This window comes from Fukomys damarensis, unplaced genomic scaffold, assembly GCF_012274545.1.
Source record: "Fukomys damarensis isolate Sample0158 unplaced genomic scaffold, DMR_v1.0_HiC HiC_scaffold_19, whole genome shotgun sequence".
NCBI lineage: Eukaryota > Metazoa > Chordata > Mammalia > Rodentia > Bathyergidae > Fukomys > Fukomys damarensis.
Genome location: NW_022900931.1, coordinates 4,761,430 through 4,782,853, shown reverse-complemented (window position 1 = coordinate 4,782,853; position 21,424 = coordinate 4,761,430). Strand labels below are relative to the sequence as shown.

At 53.0% G+C, this 21,424-nt stretch overlaps 1 protein-coding gene across 1 annotated transcript in view; it reads left to right on the top strand.

The window, feature by feature from the left end:
* The first annotated feature begins 960 nt into the window (after positions 1–960).
* Positions 961–21,424, top strand: part of Parvb (parvin beta) — a 77,210-nt gene continuing 56,746 nt past the window's right edge. The window contains exon 1 of the mRNA XM_010634497.3: positions 961–1,223. Coding sequence (XP_010632799.2) covers positions 1,136–1,223 — 88 coding nt within the window. The 5' untranslated portion in view covers positions 961–1,135. The remainder of the gene's footprint in view (positions 1,224–21,424) is intronic.

Sequence of the window (21,424 nt, the reverse complement as noted above, 5' to 3'; positions counted from 1 at the left end):
TTTTGGTTTTTGCTTTGTTATGTTGCCCAGGCTGGCCTTGAACTGCTGGGCTCACGGGATCCTCCTGCCTCAGCCTCCTGTTCAATGTCTGCTGTGATCCTATAGGGTGAAAATCATGGAGTGTAGACAGGCAGTTGGCGCTGTGAGCAGTCCTCATCAGGGTGGTCACAGAGTGCCCCCGGGGTAATGTTCGAATTTGGGTCGGAAGGAACCACGGGAAGAAATCTTTATTAAAATAGCAAGGACATGGGGTATTTTGGACTTCAGTAGCTTTTGTTTTGTTTTTAGTTTCTTGAGACAGGTTCTCACTATGTAGTTGAGACTGACCTGGAACTCACTGTGTAGCCCAGGCTGGTCTCGAACTCACAGCGATCCTCCAGCCTCAGCCTTCTGAGTGCTGGGGTTACAGGCGTGCGCCACCATGCCCGGCTTCAGTAGCTTTTTATAGGCGCCCTTTACACTCTTGCAATACAAGGGACACACCCCAAAGTTATGAGCTGGACTCAGGTTCCTGAGCAAAGTGCTCCCTCCCTCCGCAGGCTCCGGCGCATGAAGTGGGGGTGGGGCGGCAAGGAGCCTGGTTTAGGGAATCCCAGGAGGGAAAAACATGTGATGAGCGGAGCAGACTGGAAACGCAGGAGCCAGAGGCTGCCCCTGGGTGATGGTCTCCACCCTCTGTGGGTTAGCTGGGCCCTGCTCCTGTTCTCTATGTCGGGCTGCCTGGCACATGCCGTGTGGGGCGTCTCCTATACAGTCACAAGACCACAGCCCCTCATTGGTCTCAGAGCAAGGGCTGAGGGTAGGTTTGGGCTTCCTGGCTTCCCCGTGTCCTCTGGGAGATGGGAAGGACTGGATAATGAGGCTGAATCATTGAGAGCGGCAGAACCTGCAGGCCTGTTGCCCTAGCAACCTGCCCTTGGGCTCCCGGGCAGGTGCTGCTCCAGGCCCTGGCTTTGGGCGCCAGAGCTCTGCTCCTTTGCCCACCAGGGATGGTGGGGAGAGGGCGCTCACTTCCTGCTTTGTTAGAAAGTCCAGGAAGCGGGTGCCCGGAGCTTGGAAGGCGGGAGAGGAGGGGTGGCCTGCGGAGGTCAAAGTTCGGCAGCCTTAAGCACTTGGCCTCACCCTGAGCGCCTGGATGAGCGACCCCGGCGAGGAGAAGGAGGGATGTGCTGGCCCCTTTCCGAGGAGGGGGCCGGCGGTAGGAACCAGGGCCGGAAGTTTCTGTGAGTGACCTTCCCCGCGTCATGAAGGGTGTCGTCCGCACAGAGGCGCATCACATGGTGGCTGGGTCAGAAAAGGGAACTGTGACTGTGGGCGTTTGGGAAAGTAGAAGGGGGGCTTACCCAGAGCATCCCGCAGGCAGGCTGGGGACCCCAGAGGATCCTGTGTCAGGAGCCCCGCCACCCTCTCGAGAGGCGGGGAGCAGGTGCGGAGGGGCCCCCACCCTGTGACCTGGGTGGGGCTGGGGACCGTCACAGCTGCTGTTTAAAGTCCCCAGAGGCACTGGCAGCTCTCGGCAGTGAGCCCTGGAGAGGAGGAGCTGGGCAAGTCAGCCCCACCTGCCTGTGGGAGAAGCCCTTCTATTGCCGGAGGCCCCTGGTCAAGCTTGTTGTCCAGGCATCGCACCCCAGACGCCACCCGCCAGTGATGATGCCAGGGCCTCTCAGACAGCCCGGACCTCCCAAGCCAGCATGGGCAAGCCACGCTCTGTAGTCCTTGGAGAAAAACCCTAAGGAAGTTCCTCTTCCCAGTTGCCCTGAAAGCACGTCAATGCACATACACTGTACAGTTAGGCAAAAAGACGAATTTACAGTGGTAAAACACTTGTCTACCATGTACAAGGCCTGAGTTCAACCCCAGCAACCCCAAAAGAGATACATTTAGAAATGTATAACCTCAGCAATTGGGAGGCTGAGGCAGGAGGATTATCATGAGATCAAAGCAGTCTGGGCTACATAGTGAGAGCCTGTCTCAAACAAAAACATTAGTGTTTTTAATTAGCATTTAATTAGTATTATAATATATATATATATTGTGTGTGCGTGCGTGTGTGTGTGTGTGTGTGTGTGTGTGTGTGTGTGTCTTCTTTCTTTTTTTGAGACAGAGTCTTGCTGTGTGGCCCAGGCTGGCCTTGAACTCACAGTGATCCTCCTGCCTCAGCCTCCCCAGTGCTAGGATTACGGGTGTGCTTTATTTTTTAAATCAGTTTTAGGTCATAGCAAAATTGAATGTTGGGCACAGAACATTCCCACCTGTCCCTTCTCCTCTTCCCCTGACCGTCAGCATTTCCCACCATCAGTGTCCCTAGGCTGTGTGTCGCATTTGTATTTAAGACCGGGTCTCACCAAATCGCCCGAGCTGGCTTCCATCGTGAGGGTCTCCTGCCTCAGCCCCTTAAGAGTGGGATGATGTGTAGGTGTGTATGTCCAGTCCGTGCTGTGCGTTTGTTACAGACATAAACCCACAAGGAGACGTGGCTGTCCCTCAGAGGAGGTAGTTTCGGGCTTACTCTTAGCGTGGTACTTTCTGTCGTTCTGGACAGATGTGTGAGGACACGGGGATGTCCACGGTCACCGTACCCTGCAGAGTAACTCCCCTGCTCCTCCAATCCTCTCTGCTCCACCTGCTTCTTCCTCCATTTCCCCCAAAACCTCAAGGGGTAAAACAAACAAACAAACAAACAAATAAACCGCCTTTATGTCGTTGGAGTCATACGTGTGTAGCAGCCTTTGGCTTCTTTCATACTACCTACTTGGTTCCTCCGTGTCTTTTTGTGGCTTTGTAGCTCTTTTTCTCATACTGGGACTAGCACCCAGGCAAGCCCTCTAGCGCTGAACTTTACCCACGGCTCCTTTAAATTTGTTTGGAAACTTGTTCTCCCTAAGTTGCCTAGGCTGGCCTTGAACTTGTGCTCCTCCTGCTTCAGCCTCTTGAGTAGCTGAGATCAGAGGTGTATGCCACCATGTATGCCTAAGTAGCTGATTTCTGCCTTTTTTTTTTTTTCTGGTACTGGGAATTGAACTCAGGACCTTGCATTTGGCAGGCAGGTGTGGCACCACTGAGCTAAATCCTTGGCCCTGCTCATTTCTTTTTAGTACTGGATGGTATTCTGTTGTCTGGCGGCATCACTGTTTATCCCTGTGAGGTGTCCTCACCGCCCATTCACCAGGCCCCGCATTGTGTGGCTTCTGCCTCTCCCCTGAGGTCAGCATGACTAGGGAAGGGAAACATTTCGGATTGATTCAAGACACCAAGGCGGCCACAGCAGTGTGACTAAAAACCCTTACAAAAGAGGACTCCAGAGCTGCTGCAGAAAGTGACAAAGGACGGGACGAGTGTGTTCAGAGTGAGGGCAGGAGCTGGAGGGGCCTGATGGCAGCGTGTCTTCAACTTTTTAACAATTTACACATTCACTGCATAGGTTCTCACACCTTGTACAGGAGCTGTGATGGCCTCACACCGTCCGGGACCCCATGGCCCCTTGGCTCCCAAGGGATCTTCTGCAGGCAGGACCAGTGCTGGGGGCTGGGGACGCAGACTTGGTTAGGAACAGTGCAGTCCTGTGCGGGAGGGACAGGCTGGTGTGGGGACTGAGGTCCGCAGAGACGCACGACCTGGATTTGGGGCTTTGGCTTCTAGCTGGAGTAAGTAGCCTGGGTGAGAATAAAGGGCAGATGTGAATCAGCCAGAGGCAGGGTGGGTACTACCGGGGACCCCGACGGGGCCCTTCTGGGAAAGCGCCGGTGGAGCCCTGTGGCCGGGCTGTAGTGTGTGTGGGAGGCTGCCATGGTCCCAGGGTTGAGCAGGTGAGACCTGTTGTGACCCGTTTGGGTCACACTTGGGCCATCCAGGAGGCGGCAGTGTGGAGTGGCTGGAACCTGGGGGAGAGAGGAATGGAGCATGGGTGTGGGCACAGGCGGAGGTCACCTTCTCTGAGGCAAGGCCAGTGGGGAAGCAGAGGGGGCAGTGAGGGGCTGGGACCTCACACTGAGGCTTCTAGAATGTTCCATGGGAAGGAGGAGCTCTGAGGTTTTCTACAGACTCTGCCAGAGGGGAGGAAACTGTTCCCTTTGCCCAGACCTATTTTTTCTTTGTTTCTTTTCTTTCTTCCCTTCCCTTTCCTTTGAAACTTTTCTGTCTCTCTAATTCTTTTCCTTTCCTTCCTTTTTTCCTCCCTCCCTTCCCTTCTTCCCTTCATGTGCTGGAGTTGCAGACCAGGGCCTCTCTGCCCAGCCCTTCTGGACCTCCAGCCACCTCTGTTTGGGGCAGGGACAGCTCTGGACTTACACGGGAAGGTGCAGCGGGGACTTTCCAGTCCTGTGTTCTCAGGCAGTCCTGGGACTCCTGAAATCACTGTTTTGTTTTGTTTGTTTTCACCTCTGGCTGAGAGGAAGTGCATGGTGTGCAAGGGAGGCTTGGTGTAGCTCGGTCAAACTTCCTTTGATTCTTATTCTGCCTCTAATCTTCAAATGCAGCATTTCCCACTGTGTCCCTGGTACATTCCACTGTCCAGTGGAGCCCATTGTATGACCAGTTGTTTTCTTGGTGGTTTTCAGAGAAAAATCTCTAAATTATGTTTTTCTCTTTTTGTACCGGGGATCAAACTTGGGACCTTGAGCTTGCGAGGCAGGCAGTGGCACCACTGAGTGATACATGGTTTTGATAGAAAATGGGGAAGGTGCCCTCTGGGGATGAGAATGACAACCTTTCTGTTGCCTTCCTCTCTGGGCTGATAGCCCTCTCCCGAGTAGTGGACCTGTGATTCTTTAGTGCCTTGGGTGTGGGCCTCCTAGAAAAACAGCTCTGCCTATAAGCCCAGCATTTGGGAGGCTGAGGCAGGACGATTGCTGTGGACACAAAGCAGGCAGAGTGAGACCCTGTCTCAAAAACCAAACCAAACCAAACCAAAACAGCAATGAAGATCAGATTGCTTTTCTTTTTTATCCTACACTCAACAGGGTTCCCTGCTTGGAATTCCCGACTGGCTGGCCTCTGTGGAATTAGTGTTTACTGGAAGTTGCTGACATAGTATTTTGTAGCACTTCCTGTCTAGTCGTCAGAATAATTAAGGGGTGCTTATGCACTGTAAGTGGGTGCGAGCCTGCTGTGATCGCCTTAAAGTGTTCCTTTGATTGATCCTCCTCCTGCCAGGGTTGGCCAACTGCAGGTCCATTTACCTAGCTATTTCCTTCTTTCTAAATAGATGGCTCCATCACAGAAAAAAGATGTAGTCTAAGAACATATTTGTTTCCTTCTTTGCATTCGCAGTACATTTTACTTTTTAGGTTTCTGCTGAAAAACAGGTTTGTCTCCTAAAGAGTATATCTGCTGTTTGTTACACTGCCTGGAGTCTGGAAGACATCAGAGGAGGGTGAGGGTGGCTTTATAAACAAACCGCGTTCAGTGGTGTTAATCTGCTTCTCCTGCTAATGTAGTGGAGTGGATTTTGCATCCTTGAGTGAATGTCATCTCGTGACACACATTCCAAAGAGAGGCTCTTTTCTGATTACAAGACAAAATAGAGCTGGGTGCGGCGGCCCATGCCTCTAATCCCGGGACCCGGGAGGCCAAGGCAGAAGGGCCCACATGAGTTCGAGGCCAGCCTGGACTACAGAGCAAGACCTTGCCAAAAGAAGAAAAGAAAAAAGGGAGTGGACAGTAGCCCTGGCGTCAGCCTCTTTCTAGAGCTCCTGAATCAAAGGAGTAATTTGGTCAGCTGAGCGAGTCCAGCTCCGCCTGGGAGATCTGGGCTTGGGGACCACACACACCTGGGGTTGGCTCCCATTTCTCTTTGATCTTTTTGCAGCAATGGGAATTGAACCTAACGGCAGAGCTGCATCACCACCATTTTTTACTTTTTGAGACAGGGTCTGGCTGAGCCACTCAGTTGCCAAGGCTGCGCTCAAACGTGCAAGCCTCCTTCTTCAGCGTCCCAGAGTGCTGGGATCATAGGCAGTGGACCACCCTGCCTGGCTGGGCCTCGTTTCTTTATTGGGGCAGTTACCGTCTCTGCCTTTCCAAGCAGATGAGTTGTCACTGCTTCTCAGAAACGCCCTGCAGGATCGCCGGCCCCGGCCCTGCCTGGCTCTGTGGCTGTGTCTTGCCCTCACCTCAGGGAGGTGAGGGTGAGATTCACTGGGGGCAGTGGTAGTGAGCTGGTTACCAAGTAACAAGCAGCGTGTCACTTTCAACCTGGGCAAGCCCAGCCCCGTTTACTGTACTCTGCCTGTGTTGAAAAGCTTCCAAGGCTGTTCTGGGCTTGGAGAGAAAGGCAGCCAGGAGCCTCAAGGCCTCCATGGGTGGGTGTGTGGGGCCAGTCCTCCAGACCCAAGACGGGTTTCCCATCAGCACAGCAAACTTTCCCAGCACTTCGGGGAAACATCCTATACAGGCTGTGGTTGTGGTTCGTTGGTAACAAAGTTGCAGAGTTTTTAGCTGTTTGCCTGTGGGAAGGTTGATAGCAATTCTTCTCAGGCTCCTGCTCCTGCAGAGCACATTCCAGAGCAGGTGCTGCTGAGGCCCTGTGCTGCCAGCCTGGAATGAGCGACCAGCTCAGTTGGGCGACAGGAGGCTTTGGCTGGGTTCCCCCAGAGCCTAAGGAATCAGAGAACATTAGGAAACTTGGAGCCCTTTCAAATCTCTTCCTTTTCCCTGCCTTGCTAATGGTACTGGGGATTGAACCCAGGGCCTTTGCACTGAGCCCTTTTTAAAATTTTTGTTTTTTTGGTACCAGGGTTTGAACTCAGGTCCTTGCATTTGCCAGGCAGGTGGTGGAACCACTGAGCTAAATCCCCAGCCCTCCCCAGCATTTAAAAAATTTTTTTATGTTGACACAAGATATTGCCAAGTTGCTCAATCGCCCAGGCTGGGTTTGAGCTTGCCATCCTCCTGCTTCAGCCTCCCAGGGTTCTGGAATTACAAGCCTGAACCACTACGCCCAGTGAAGTGATGCCCTTGGCTATGGTCTTTGAACCCTGGTTTGCCCGGGAACCAGAGTTGGTCAGTGTTTGGCTGGTGTTCCCCCAAAGCCTCATGCGAATGAGGTGGGGCTATTTCAAAAGTGGCTGAATCTAGTGTCGGACTGATTCAAGGTGCCGTGCTAGGCCTGAGGGCTGTAGGATGAAGGGTGTGAGTGCTGTGGGCCCTTAATAGTCTGGATAAGATAAAGGGGGCAGGAAGAAGCCGTTTGAGGTCCTGTGTGCCAGGAACTGTTTCTCCTCTGTGACACCCTCTGCCTTGGAGCAGGCCAATTATGGACTGAGAGCTCTACAAACTGAGCTAAAATTAAAATAAACCCTTCCCTCCATCTTTGGGTGTCATATTTCATCTCAGCTAGGAGACAAAAGTAACTCATACAGTGATCCCGGTTTCCTCAAGCCACACCCTCTGTGCTTTATTCTAAAAAGAAGCCTGTTCTTTTGAAAACTTAGGCATTTTCCTGCTTCCTTTCTTTTGAAAACTTGCAATTCCAAAGAAAGAATCTAGACTTTAATATTAAACTGTTAGAAAGTTAAAGAGGATATGAAGCTTTTATCACTCCCGGGCTCCTCCTGCTTGCTTGGGTCCCTCTCCCAGAAGCAGCTGTCCTGTGGAGCCCGTCTGGGCTGCGCTTGCTGCTTCTCTCTCTGGTTACTCGGAGGAGCAAAACCTTACCGGGCGAGGTCCTGAGTTCGATCCCCAGCACCCAAAACAAAACAAACAAACACAAAAAGCAAAACCTTACTGGGCCCCTGGCTCGGCTGTGTGCACGTGGAGCCCTGTGCGTCCGGTGTTTGTAGTTTTATTTTTGGTTTGTGTAGAATTGGAGAGAGGCCTTGTCTGTTAATTCGAAGTGTCTTCATCCCTCTCTAGTTTTGGAAATTAATATTGTCTTTCAGAGTTTCAAAGTGAGGCCACGCTTCATAGAAGATCTGCAGAGGGAGGGAGACAGTTAAACGAAATAATCGAAACCAAAGCCAGATGGCGTCTCTAGCAGTCGTGCTGCGGCTGAGACCCGGGCGCTGTGCGTGTCCCAGGAGGCCCCGTGCTCTCCCTGCACGCACGATGGCCCTGTATGTCCTTCTTGAGGTGGGAAGCAGCTGCTCTGTGGTTGGCCCTGTGCAGGGGCACGGAGGCTGGGAGAGACGCGGGCTCAGCCCCGCTCAGCCTCCTTGCTAGGTTGGGATGGGGGTGGTGGTCCAGGTGCGGCACAGTCATTGTCCCAGCCGTGTCCGGGCTGCGGCGGGGCTGCTTCTGCCACTGGAGCCCCGGGGTGAGGAAGGTCACGGGCGGGCGGAGTGCTGATGGAATCATCGCCTGCGGATGGCAGGCGCAATACGGGCTGCTTGGGGCAGCTCAGGCCGTGGTGAGGTCTCCCTGGGCAGGGGCCTGCTCTTCCTCAGACTGTGACTCCGCCTGATTGCTAGAGACACCAGGGGCACTTCCTGTTCTAGCAGCCCAGCTGGGGTCCTGTGCTAGCCATGGAAGGTTCTTGAGGCATCCCAGCCAGCCCTTGGCCTCTTACTAGTGTCATGGCCTACGATGGGACAAGGTGGGCACTGGGTCTTGGACTGGGGCTCAGGGTCCTTGCCATGGGGACAGCTGTGAAGTCTCAGGAAGATTCTCCTCCTCTTCCTCCTCCTCCTCCTCCTCCTGTTCCTCCTCTTGCTCTTTCTCCTCCTCATCCTCCTCCTCTTTCGAGACAGGGTCTCACTGTACAGTTCAAGCTGACTTTGAACTCACTACATAGCCCAAGCTGGACTCAAACTCTTGGCAATCCTCCCGCCTCAGACTCCCAGAATGCTAGGATCACAGGTGTGCACCACCACGCCCAGCTCAGGACGGTCTGAGCATTAAATGAGGTTGTGTCAGGTATGGCGGCAGCCCACACCTCTGATCCCAGCTACTCTGGAGGCAGGAGGTAATTTAGCCTGGGTAATTTAGGGAGACTCACAAAATAAAACATGTGAGAGACCCTGGGTTCCATCTCTAGTACCACAAAAGAACAAGAACAAAACCGGAAAGAAAATGAGGTCAGGTTGGGGTGAGCCGTGTCTCCTTGTGTCCTGGAGGCCAGAAGCCCAAGCCCAAGGAGGCTCCAGGCAGATACTTCCCATCTGTGCCCCTGCTGCTGACTGCTGCAGTCCTGGGTCCACTCTGGTGCCCTGGCCACCCCTCCCTGTGTGTCTGGACATTTTCCCATTTTATGAGGACACCAGGCCTGTCAGATTAAGGGCCATCCTGGTGTCCTCATTTAAACTTGATCACCTCCATAAAGGCCCGGTTTCTAAGCATGGTCACAGTCGGGTCCTGGGGTTAGGGCTTCGGCGGGTCTGTTTTTGGAGGTGGTGATGGTGGGGATACAATTTAGCCCATAAGAGTAACGAAACCTTAGAAATGGCAGGGTACAGCTGGCCTCGGGGAGCCCTGGCCCAGGACTGGTGTGACCCCCTACTGCGTGTGGGCAGTGAGGGACTGGGTTGAAATCGCCATAGCATCTCTGGGGACAAGGCCTTCTTCCTCCCTAGTGAAGACACTTGTGGGGAGGTCACTGTTCCCTCAGCCCCAGTGTGTCCCAGGCCTGTCTCTGGTGCTTGGTGTGTTCCCCAGACCCGCGGGGGGGCGGGAGTAGGGGATGAAGCAGAACACAGGGTGCACACACAGCCAGGGACAGAGTGCTGCATCCGCTCCCAGAAAGACCAGTGGGGAGACAGGTGGGCTACTCTCTACACCTGTCCCCAAGCTCAGGCACCGGCACATGGCCCGGAAGTGACCACACTGCTGGTTATTTGGGCGGTGCTGATGACCACGTGAACGTGTCTTTTGGGGCTTTTGGCCCCTTTTCAGAGGGGAGAGGTGGAAGTCCAGTCCTCCTGGCTTCGTGGCTGGGGAGCTGGGCTGTGGGGGAGCAGGGCTTCAGCTGAGGCCTGGAGAGGCCAGAGGGGCCTGGGGAAGACTTCTGTGGGCCCAGAAGGAAGGGTCCTGCTGCAGCCAGGATGAGGAAGCAGCCAAGCCAGCTCCTGGCCTTCCTCCTTTGGCCACAGCCAGGAGTCGGAGGTGCGCTGCACACGGTTGGCCAGTGTCTGGTTAGTTTCAGGTATTGCTCTGCACTTGTTAATGGGCACAGAAATGCCCTCTAGCGACAGTGTGGGTGGAGCACACGCAGAGCCAGTCTGCCTGCCACGGTCGATCAGACTCCACAGGCTGCACAGGCCCCTGGGAGATTCCCCTGCCATGCTGCCCGTGCATTGGTTTTTATTTTCTTCCTTGTTGAGTGATCTGATTTTAAGGACTCTTTCTGGGCACATTGCAAGGAGCCCCAGTTTCACAACAGCCTTAAGATGCTGGCTGGAAATCAGACTTGAACTAGTGCTTTATTCCGAGGGCACATGGGGGCATCTGCCCAGAAATGGGCTGACGGGGCTCAGTCCTCAACCTTCCCACCTCCGAGTGGCTGTGACAGTGTGTTGTTGGCTGCCCTTGTCCTTGTTTATACTTTTCCAGACGTCGCTGTGTCTTTGAACCCAAATGCCTGGCTCTGTTTTTCTGTCACTGTCTACAGCAGTGGTTGATAAACTCTTATCATGAAGGGCCAGGCGGTGACTATTTTAGCCTCTGTGAGACTCTGGTCTCTGTGACAGCTACTGAACTCTGCTGTGGCAGCGTATGTGAGAAGCTGTGGAAAATAGAGAAAGGCCTGGGAATGGCTGTGTTCCAATAAAGCTTTATTGACAGAAACAGGCCACGGACCAGTTTAGGCCCCATCGATTGCTATCCTAGATTGGAGGCAGGATTTTAGAGTCCTTTCCTCTTAGCTTCATGTCCCACCCCACCCCAGGCTGTATCTTGATTGCTTTAACACCTTGTGGACTGTAGACAGGTGGAGAAGCAGCGTCATTTAGAGAGATGGCGCTGGGGCCATCTGCCTCCTGTCGCTTGCTGACCTTGGGCTGTTTTCATCTCTGAGCCAAGGGGACAATGGCAGTGCCTCCCTTCCCCATCTCCCAGGTTGTGTGAAGGATTAACTGTGACGACATGGGAAGTGTCCGGGCCAGCAAGGCCCACGTGTGTGCCACCAGGGGGACTTTGGGCAGAGATGCGGAGCCGGAGCTGAGCCGGGCTGTCTGTCAGGAGTTACTTCCGCCGGTGCCCAGGCGCCCCTTTTGGGAGCCGGCGTCTCACTGTGTAATCGGTGCCGTGAGGTCCGAAGGTGGCCTGTGACACTCTCACTGCTCCTGGCTTTGGGGCACCACTTGAGCCGAGGAAAAGCCAGGGAGGTGGAGCCGGGGCAGGGCGGGACATAGATATGCCGTGACAGCCATAAAAATCCTACTGCCAGTGAGCGGGAGAGAGCTCCCCATGAGGCCAGCAAAGACCTGCACTTGATCGCTGCAGAGCCTGTCATCCTCCTGCAGCGGGAGGGCCAGGCTGAGCTGCTCTTTGCAGACATGGGGTTGGGGTGAGAAGAGGAGAAAGTAAGTCCATTTATAGTCTGTGACTCCAGCAGCCTTTAGGCCCAGCCTTGACATGTGCCAGGGAGTGATCCTGTGTCTCAGGCGGCAGTGCCAAGTGCGACAGGTGCTACTGTGCCAAGCCTGGCGACAGCAGGCAAAGGGAGGGAAGTGGCTGTCCTGCCCGTCCTGCTGAGGAGCACTTTGTGTGGGGACCGTGGCCGCCATGTGCAGGAAGCACGCATAGGACAGGTGTTCACTTGTGTCGCCAGGAGGGGGCGCTGTTCGGGGGGGGCTGCTGCAGGTTTTGTGACCCTCTAAAAAGTAGGTTCCAGTCCTGGTCCTGGTGCCTGTGATGTGGCCTTGTTTGGAAGCGGGGTCTTTGCAGATGGGAGGAAGGTGTGAGTGGCGGTGCCTAAAGGAGGAGAAAAGAGGAAGAGACCGGAAGGGATTGCTTCGTAGACACAGCCGGATACGGCCGCAGCCACAGCCCTGGGTTCCAGGGATCGACAGCCGGCACCAGGGGCTGCCCGAGGAAGTGCGGCCCTGCCCACTCCTTGCTCTCAGACCTCCTGCTCCCTCTCTGGCTGAATGTGCCGCAAACCGTGTCCCCAGCCTTGCCCCATCCGAAGTCCCCATCCCAGAACAGAGCCACTGTGCCTTTGTGGGGTGACCAGCCCCGGGCAGTCAAGCCAGTGGCACCGTGGTGTCACCACCGAGCTCCATTCACAAATCCCGGTGGTGAGGGTCAGCGTGGAGCTCAGGGGCAGCGCGATCACTTGGTGCGTGTGAGGCCATGGGTCCTGTCCCAGTCCCCAGTGCAACAAACAGAAGCAAAAACAAAGAACAGTGGAGTCCACATTGCAGTTTGCCGATCCCCAGTTCAAACCAACAGTTAAACGCACAGCCTTTTGTGACAGTTACCCTTTTAGAATGTTTTCAGAGAGGTGACCATTTATTTATTTTTTTGGGGGGTACCAGAGATTGAACTTGGGTCCTTGCACTTTCGAGGCAGGTGGCAGAACCACTGACCTAAATGCCCAGCCCTTTTTTTTTTTTGGTTTTTGAGACAGGGTCTCACTATATAGTTGAGACTGACCTGGAACTCACTATGTAGCCCAGGCTGGTCTCGAACTCACAGCGATCCTCCTGCCTCAGCCTCCCGAGTGCTGGGATTATAGGCTTGCACCACTATGCCTGGCTTGAGAGGTGACCTTTTAAAGTTTTCTTCAGAGCTGGGCCTGTTGACACATTCTTGTGATCCCAGTACTTGGGAGACTGAGGCAAGAGGATCACGCATTTGAGGACAGCCTGTGGTATATAGCAAGACTGTCTCAAACAACCAAACGCAAAGAGCAAAACACCTCCCTGGTATTCTGCTGCTGTTGCCTGTGGCTTTGCCACGGCCCCTGGAGTGAGTGTCCGTGTCAGTGACCCAGGTCCCCATACGTTGATGAATGAATAAGCACAGTGTGGGCCTTCCTCAAAGCGGAACATTACTCAGCCCTGAACAGGAAGAACATTCTGGCTCATGCTGCAGCATGGGTGAACCTTGAGGACCTTATTCTCAGTGACATGATCCCGTCACAGGGCCGAGGAATTGACTCCCATGCGCTGCAGGCTGGAGACTCAGGAGGGTGAGAGGTGTAAGGTCACTGAAGTCCCAGCTGGAGCTGGCAGCTGGAGGGCAGTCGGTCCGGGGAACTGCACTGTCATTCTGCCCCTGGTTCTGTCCAGGCCTCACTGGGTAGGAGGAGGCTGCTCACAGGGGCAGAGCTGTCTGCTCTACTCGGTGCACTACGAAAATGCTGATCCCAGAAGACCCTTCCAGATGTGCCTGGAATAGCATTTGATGCAAGAGAGGGCCGGTGGACCGATGCCGGTTCCCTGCAGGTTCTGAACCTGCCTGTGTGATTTCCCAAATGCTGAGCCTAAGTGAGCAAGTCACTGCACCTCTCTGTGCCAGTTTTCCCAGCTAACCAGTGGACTGGGATCCCGGACTGGGATCCTTGTCCCAAAGCTCCACCTAGCACGGGAATTTCTCTTCTCTCTCTCTCTCTCTTTTTTTTTTTTTTTTGCTTCCTGTCTCAACCTGGCAAAAATGCTCAGTCTAGAAGCACGTGGTTCCATTTGCAGGAAAATTAAACACATTTAAGAGTAAATTAAATTGGAGGATTTGTGATCATTAGTTAAGTAAATTACCTTGTAAGAGAAAGTAATGTACCAGGCAGGATACAGCACACGGTGGAGTGCTCAATGAATATTTGTCAGCAGGAACGATAATTTTAGGAGCCAGTCAAGTCATATATAATGGGATTATTTGTTCTAAAACTAATGAAGTGACTATAGAGCAATGGTAACATCTAAAAATAACCCGTGTATACAGAACCCAAAGACGGGAGACAAAGCCCCGTGTTGGGGTTCAGCCAAGAGTCAGGGGAGGTGGCACCCCATCTCAGAGTATCTGTGGGGACTTTGTGAACTGCGGGGTCGGCACCCGGGGTAGAACCAGATGCTGCTTGGTAGTTGGAGAGGGTGCTAGGGTCCTGGGTCTCAGCCCCTGCTCTTGTGGGGCTGGGGAGGCTCAGTCCAGCACCAGATGTCTGGAGAAGAGGCGAGAGGGCCAGAGAGGCCGCAGTGGGGGCCTGAGCCCTGACCCCACAGGCTGACGTACCGCGGAGATGCTGAGGGCTGCAGGCTCATGCCTGAGGCTTGGGGAGATCAGGCAAGCAACAGAACCAGAGTGGGGACCCGGAGTGGGTCCTTCCCAATGTGGCAGGAGCTTTGCTGGAAGCCTGGGTTGTTCAGGAGGCATTGAGGCCACCAGATGCCAGACCTGGGCATGCTGTGGGCCAAGGATGTGGCCCTGGACATGACCACCCCGGACCTCAGCTGCCTTCCTGCCCAGGGGCGAAATGAACCCCCGCTTAGCGGGTCTCTTGGAAATAAGAAATGTGATTACGAAGACTTCCGTGACGGAAGGCCTCCCCATCCTGGCTGGCTGGAGGCTGGCGCTGTGTCCCCTCACAGTGTTGGAGGCTGAAGTCCACAGCTGGGGTGAGTGCAAGTTGGGTTCCGCCAGCCAGGTCCTCCCCAGGGAGGCTCCTCTTGTCCCTCCCAGTGGTCCCTGCTGCCCTGCAGCTGTGGACACATCGCTGCAGGCTCTGTGTCCGTCGATCTGCACAGGCCCTTGCCCCCTGTGTGTGGGCTTCCCTCTTCCGGTATGGAGTGCAGCTGTCCCTGACCCATGGCACTGCCTGTCGACTTGATCGCGTCTGCAGAGACCCTGTTGTGTTCCCAAATATGGCCCCTTCTCAAGTTCCAGGTGGATGCGAATTCCAGGGGACACTGTTCCCTGCTCAGCGCTGCAGTTTAATTTGTGCCTAAAAGCCATTGCTTATTATTACCCTATTCTTGTCATTTTCATAGGTGAGGAAATGGAGGGAGATTAGTGGTTCTTCTTCCTTCCTTCCTCTCTCTCTCTCTCTCTCTCTCTCTCTCTCTCTCTTTCTTTCTTGCGGCCCTCAGAATTGAACCCAAGGCCTTTGCACTGAGCTTCATCCCCAGCCTTTTTATTTTTTTCTATTTTCAGACAGGGTCTCCTTGCTGAGTCACTCAGTGCTCAGGTTGGCCGTGATGCTCTTGCCTTAGCCTCCCAGAGTGCTGCCACCATGCCTGGCTCATGTTTTATCTTGTTTCTGCACAGCCACCACTTCGTGTTTTCTCTTTTTTTTCGGTACTCAGGATGGAACTCGGGACCTCGCGTTTGCCAGGCAGGCACGGTGCCGCTGCACCACTCGGCTGGCCCAGCTGCTGGTTCATCTAGACAGCTGCTCTTGGCTTCTAAAGGAGCGAGGAGAAGGATTTGTCCTCTTTCAAGTAGAAAGAGTATGAGGCTCTTTTCAGAGTGCCCACGGCTGGCTCACAACCCCGTCAGCCCTGCTCGCTTCCCGTCTGAACAGGTGAACAGCAGTTTTTCTGATGTACACTCCCTTACAATGAAAGCCACTCGCTTTCCGCCTTGGGACACCAGGCGGGCTGGTGCGGTGCTCCAGGCTCTCTCTTAGGGCAGAGCAGAGGCGCGGGGCCCCAAATGTGGGCATCTGGGTCGACTCAGGGTGGCAGGTACCTGGCCACAGTTGTCTCCCTTTAAAAAGACGCAGCTACACCTTCTTTCAAAAGTCTGCTGGAGCTTGTTTGACAGCTGCGGGGTGTGTCATTAAACACTTGCGAAGACAGCGGTCGGTCGTTTGCTTTTAAATAGCTCCGTGGCTCTTCTAGCTGTGCTTTTGCTGAGGGGTGGGTGACACGTCCAGGTCAAGTTCTGTCTGCTCCCAGGCTTTCTCCGCTTGTCGTCAGGAGAAACCTCCTTGCCTGTGTCCTGAGAAGGGGGGTAGGATGCCGGCAAATGGAGATTAGGAGGTCGTACCTGACCGTCCATCACGGGGACGGTCCCACATTGGGCCGCTTTGAAGCGGAAACCCTGGATGAGTGCAGAGGGAGACCCTGGGGTGGAGAGGGAGGTTGGTGAGAAAGGAGGTGGGAGCCAGGAGCTTTGGGCTCCAACAGCCCTGGCGGTTCTGGTCTGCTGGTGAGGAAATCAGGGCGTCGTGAGTTGCACGCCACGTGGCCGTGGCCGTGGCTGCCCCCTTAGATCTCAGTGCCGAAGATGCTGGAATGCACCTGGGTCACAGAGGTGTCCTGGGGTCTGGTGTTGCCCGGCAGAAAGGATGGGGGAGAAGCAGGGAGCCGGCCAGGGTAGCCCAGTGCAGCTCCTCCTTCCTTGGGAGGAGCAGCCCCGGATTCCCTGTGGCCGCCTCCCGAAGTCTCCACAAACTCAGGAGGAGGGAACCGCGAGCCTCAGATCGCGACCTCAGCCTCGGGTCAGTACACAGCCCTGCTCCGTGTGTCTTAGTCATGGATTTGGCCAGCAGCCGCAGCTTAGCCTCCCCCGAGCTGCTCCCTCTGGCCACCTTCTGGGCTCAGGTCGAGGCTCCATCGCCCACTAGGCCGGGGCCTCGGTTTTAAACATCGACACCAGCAAAGATTGGAACAAAAATGCCAGAAGCCCAGCACCGCCCAGACCCTGAAACAGACCCTTGCTGTTGAGACCGGAAGTCGGCGGCACCCACTTGGCCCCTGGGCAGCGGGACTGTCAGGTAGCTCGGGCTTTGCCTCTGCATCCCTTGCCGCGTGGGGCGTGCACAGTTCCTTGAGCGGGAAGATTTGCAGACTCAGAACGCAGGAGCCAGAGCGGCGGCTGCGCTGTGACGGTGATTTGCTGCAGAGTGTAGAAGAAAAATCAGATTTTCCTCTCCCCACGGGACTTCTGACTCCAGGGTGCTGACACCAAGCTCTTCCGCAGGGTACCCCGCTGGGGGGCCTCAGGGTCGGCTCAGACCCCAACTGCCTGTTTGGTGATCAGCTAGCACCAAAGCCCACGGCATGGCCAACCACAGCGCATGCAGGAATCTACATTCCTTTTCTCTCTCTTGCAGTGTGGGCCCCAACCTAGGGCCTCACACACGCCTGGCAGGTGTTCTGCCCCTGAGCCTGTGCCCCACTCGGTGTTAGGGACGCCGGGCCAGGCGCTGCAGGGGGAGAGTGACACCCCTTCATTATTTGACAAACGCTTCTGTGCTCCCCCTGGTCCCTTCGGTCACCTGAGGCCTGTTCGGTGCTGGGGATTCACTCTCAGAAAGGACCCGGCCCCTGTTCAGGCAGGCTCAGCTGCTGCCTGGCCTGGGCAGGGTGAGGAGCTGTCACTGACCAAGACAGCTGGGTCCCCGCCCCAAGCCCACCCCTTCTTCCTGGTCTCTGGCCAGCATTCCTTGGAGCGGGGAGGTCCCAGGCGGTGGGTGATAAGGTCTCTGATGAGAAGCCCTGGGACACTTTCTCCGGGGAGGGAAGGGGGGTGGGTGGGGAGGGCAGAGGCTAGTCCGGGTGGTGCTGGGTTTGGGCAGTGGAGGACCTTTCCTGAGTTGAGCAGCCTCAGGATCAGGCCCTGCAGCCTTCCATTCTTGGCACCCCAGGCCTCTGGGCAGCCTTCCTGGTCCCCAGGGGCAGGGGGAGCCCTGCCATTGCGTCTGGGTGACCCTTTCTTCCTGGCAAATCTGTCCTGGATTCTTTTCTTTTTTGGGGAGGGATTCTTTTCTCTTTCAACTTTGTTTTTTTTTAAGAGGTACTTGGGGTTGAACCGGGGCCTTCTCACTGTGCTGTATTCCCAGCCCCTTTACATTTTGGGGTAGAATCTTGCTAGATTGTCCAGGCTGGGCTCAAATGTGGGATCCTCTTGCCTCTGCCTCCCAGAGTGCTGGGATGCTAGGCACACACCGCTACGCCCAGCACCCTTCCACGCCTTCTGTGGAGAAGACATCTTTGTGGCCTGGAATGTCAGCTTGGGTAGAGCAGAAAGGGGCTCGGTGGGGGAGCAGGAGCTGCCTGTGGCCTCCCCTCCTGGGAGGCGGGAGCTCCAGGGGCACAGAGGTAGGGAGTGGGTCCTCCATGGGGTGGGGAGAGGTCGCGGGCTTCGCCCCGAGGCTGAAGCCGCGCTCCAGGTCACCTCCTGGTCGGTGCTCAGTGCCAGGGCTTTTTGAGCTGCTCTTCCTGCCAATTTCCCGGTCTCACTGACTGCACAACACAGTCGGCGAGCGGGTGGGTTTTGTGGAGAGGGCAGTGGCATTCATTGGGGTTGCACTGGATGGCATAGAGTGGGGCGCTGGGACCTACCCAGAGGAGGAAGGGGCCGCTGCAGGCAGCGCTGGGGACATCTAGGTCCCTGGGTGGGGTTCTCAGAGGAAGAAACTGGCTGGGGAGATTGTCTGTATTTCCCCTCCTGTCTGCTTTTAAAGGAAACCTTGTTCTTTCTTAAAAGCTGAGGAAAGAACGGAAAATGAGACGTTTACTGAGTGCCTGCTGCATACCAGGCCGGTGGCTAGGGTAGAAGCCCTCCTTTCTTAAACCTCACCGGTTTCCCTTTTGCTGAGGTAACTTTGCCCCTCAGTGGAATGCTGCATTCTTTAGAACCCAGCATGTTTCAGAAACTTCTTATCAGCGCACATTTGCAATACACAGTAGTCACATTCCTGCACAAGACACCCTGTAATTCTTTTGGGTTCCCTTTCTTCCCCCTTCTCTCTTCCTCCGCCTCTTGTTCCCTTTACCCTTTGCAAGTGCTCTCTCTTCCTGTTTCCTGTTGCCTTTTATTTTGCTCTTCGTTTTTTCCCTAGGGCTTGTTCTTGCCTTGAACTCACTGTGTACAGGCAGTCAGTCTTTGAACTCACAGGAATCTTCCTACCTCAGCCTCCGAGTGCTGGGAATACAGCGTGGCACCACCACGCCCGGCTGTTTCGCTCCTTGCGTTTAGTTATGCTTTGGGTTTCTCATGCTCGTTATGGCCAGTAACTGGCCAGGATGGGTTCCCAGAGGACAAGAGGACAGTGGTACCTTTTCCCCAGTCAGCCCTGGGAGCTCACGTGGGAGGATTCAGTGAAAAATCCGTGCTTCTCTGTGCTAGCAGATCTGCCAGAGGGCGCCCCTCTCGGCAGGGGTGGGCCTTCCTTTGGTTTATTCTGAGGTAATTATCTTAACAATGGCGTCTTCTCCCCTCCCATCCTGCAGTGCCCCTCACAGCACTGCTGTTCTCTGCCCCTCACTCTACTCTGGGCGCTTCCTCCCACGTCTTCTTTTCTTTTTTTTCTTTCAAGAAGAACAGACTTTTAATTTTAACATACAAGTTCTATTTTCTTGTGAGGCAGCAATAGGTGTTCAGGTACAGGGAATACATAAGTACATGGTAACAGTATCTGTTGCCATTGGAAATGCTGTTTTTTGGAGACTCTTGTTAGAAAGCAATGTTCAAATTGCATTTTAAAAAGATTTATACAGCTTCAACGGAGATGAAAAATGCAGTTTAAAAAATATAAATTATATCCAGCAGGACTCTATAAACAAAATATTGTTCAAGACTACTCTGCTTATCACTCATTTAAGCAGGATGAAAAGTAAACTTTAAAGTGTGGAGTTAAGTATTCATAGCTTAATTTTGCAAACTCAGGGCTTCCTGCAGTCCAGTGCTGAAACGCCAAGGAATGAATCGGAAGGTTCTAGAATAGTACATTTAGGAGGGCAGTAGAGGAAAGGTATGGGAAGTTAAAAAATCAAGATGTGTTATGTATGTGTGCTAACTCCCCATGATGAAAGCAGTCATTTACTGCAAGCATGTACCCATAAAAATAAATAAAAAGAAGGGCCAGAGATTTAGCTCAGTGGTTCTGCTGCCTGCCTTGCAAGTGCAAGGGCCTGAGTTTGATCCCTGGTACCAAAAAACAAGCAAACAAACCAACAAACAAAACGCCGAAAACAAAACACACAAAAAAACCAAAGTAAATTTAGTAGAGACAATGTTTATTTTCCTTAAAATCCTTACAACCTAGTCCTGACTTTGGATGTAGAGGTACCTACATGGCAGATATAGAATTCTGCCATTCTATAACACCTTTCAGTGAAAGCTAATGCTTTTTTAAAGAGTTGAAAGAAAATAGGCCTTTCGTGTTACCAGATATTATGCAATTAGCAGCAGCACCTTCTAAAAGTCTGATTTAGTCTGTGATCATAAGTACAAGAGACGTTTTAAACAAAACAGAGAATCTAGTTTAAAGATATTTTTGACATCCATTCTCACCATATTTAACCAGAGAGGCAAAACTAGAATTTTAAAAACAGAATTGCTTACAGAAACCATGTAATATTTAGTCATAACCAGAAATGGTTAATGTCTTCAGTTTTATCTTCACAAGGAAGAAATTGTTCTAAGGGTAAAAAAACAGCTAAGATTGACAAAGTAACTATAGAATAATAACTATGCTGAAAGATACACCCCACCCATTTTTCTCTTTTGCAATGGAAGTATCTTAATTTGAAAAGATTCAAATTATAATCTCACTGAAGCTATTCTATTTTCTGTATGGTTTTCTATAGGATAACACGATCGTTTTGGAGCATAATTAGAATGCATTATGCACTCTACTGATAGTAAGCTCCATTAAAAAAAAAAATCAACCATCTGGGAACTAAATAAAACAACTGGATGAACCTATTTTTTAAAGACTGTGATATAACTCATATGCTTAAAAGTTAGCCCTGAGGCACTGGCAGTTAAAGTTGCTTTGTATCTGGGATCATTTTCCTCCTCCCCCAAATCTCAGGCTCTGTTTCTCACAGACTGAAGGGATGTGTTTGGTTGTCACTCAACTCATTTACCTAAAAATTCACATTCTGTGTATAACCAAATTTTAAACTACAAGTCCTATTTAAAATTAAGATTTTTAAATAATAAATTTGAAACCTGTCCTTCCATTCTGATTTTATGTTACTTTAAGGATACACAAAACTACAGAGTAAAGGCATGGATTTGCAGATGAGTACAAAAGAATAAAAGAAAAGCTGTCACCGAGTGACATTCTCGTTGTAAAATACACTAATGGCCAGTGGGAATGTAGATGAAAGAGGAAAGTTAAGTATAAGGAAAGACTTCTGGTAAAACAAACAAACAAAAGCAAACCAAAGCCTTGTTCTTAGTTAACTACCGCTCTATTCCTATCAACTCACCTGACTTCAGTTTTATGTTTTCTTCTGTACTCAACAGTGCAGCTTCTACCAGCAAAATGGTAAAGTGAAAAGTTGTAACAAAACAGGCAAAGAATCAGCATGCTCAGGAACCAACCCTGTCTCGCATGTGTTTTCTGACCCTCATTGTGACAGGCTCTGGGATAGCAGGTGCCCCGTACACACCTGGGGTGGCTCCTGGCACATGTGCGCGTGTCCTCATCTGCCGAATGGCACTGTAACAGGCCTCCGCCTCTGCCCCATGGGGCGCTCATGTGGGAACACAGCCTGGCCAGGGAGGTGATGGGGGAACACATGGCAGGTGAATCCCTGCCTTTGTTTGATGTTCAATTAAAATTGTCTGAATCTGAAACTTTATGATTCGATCA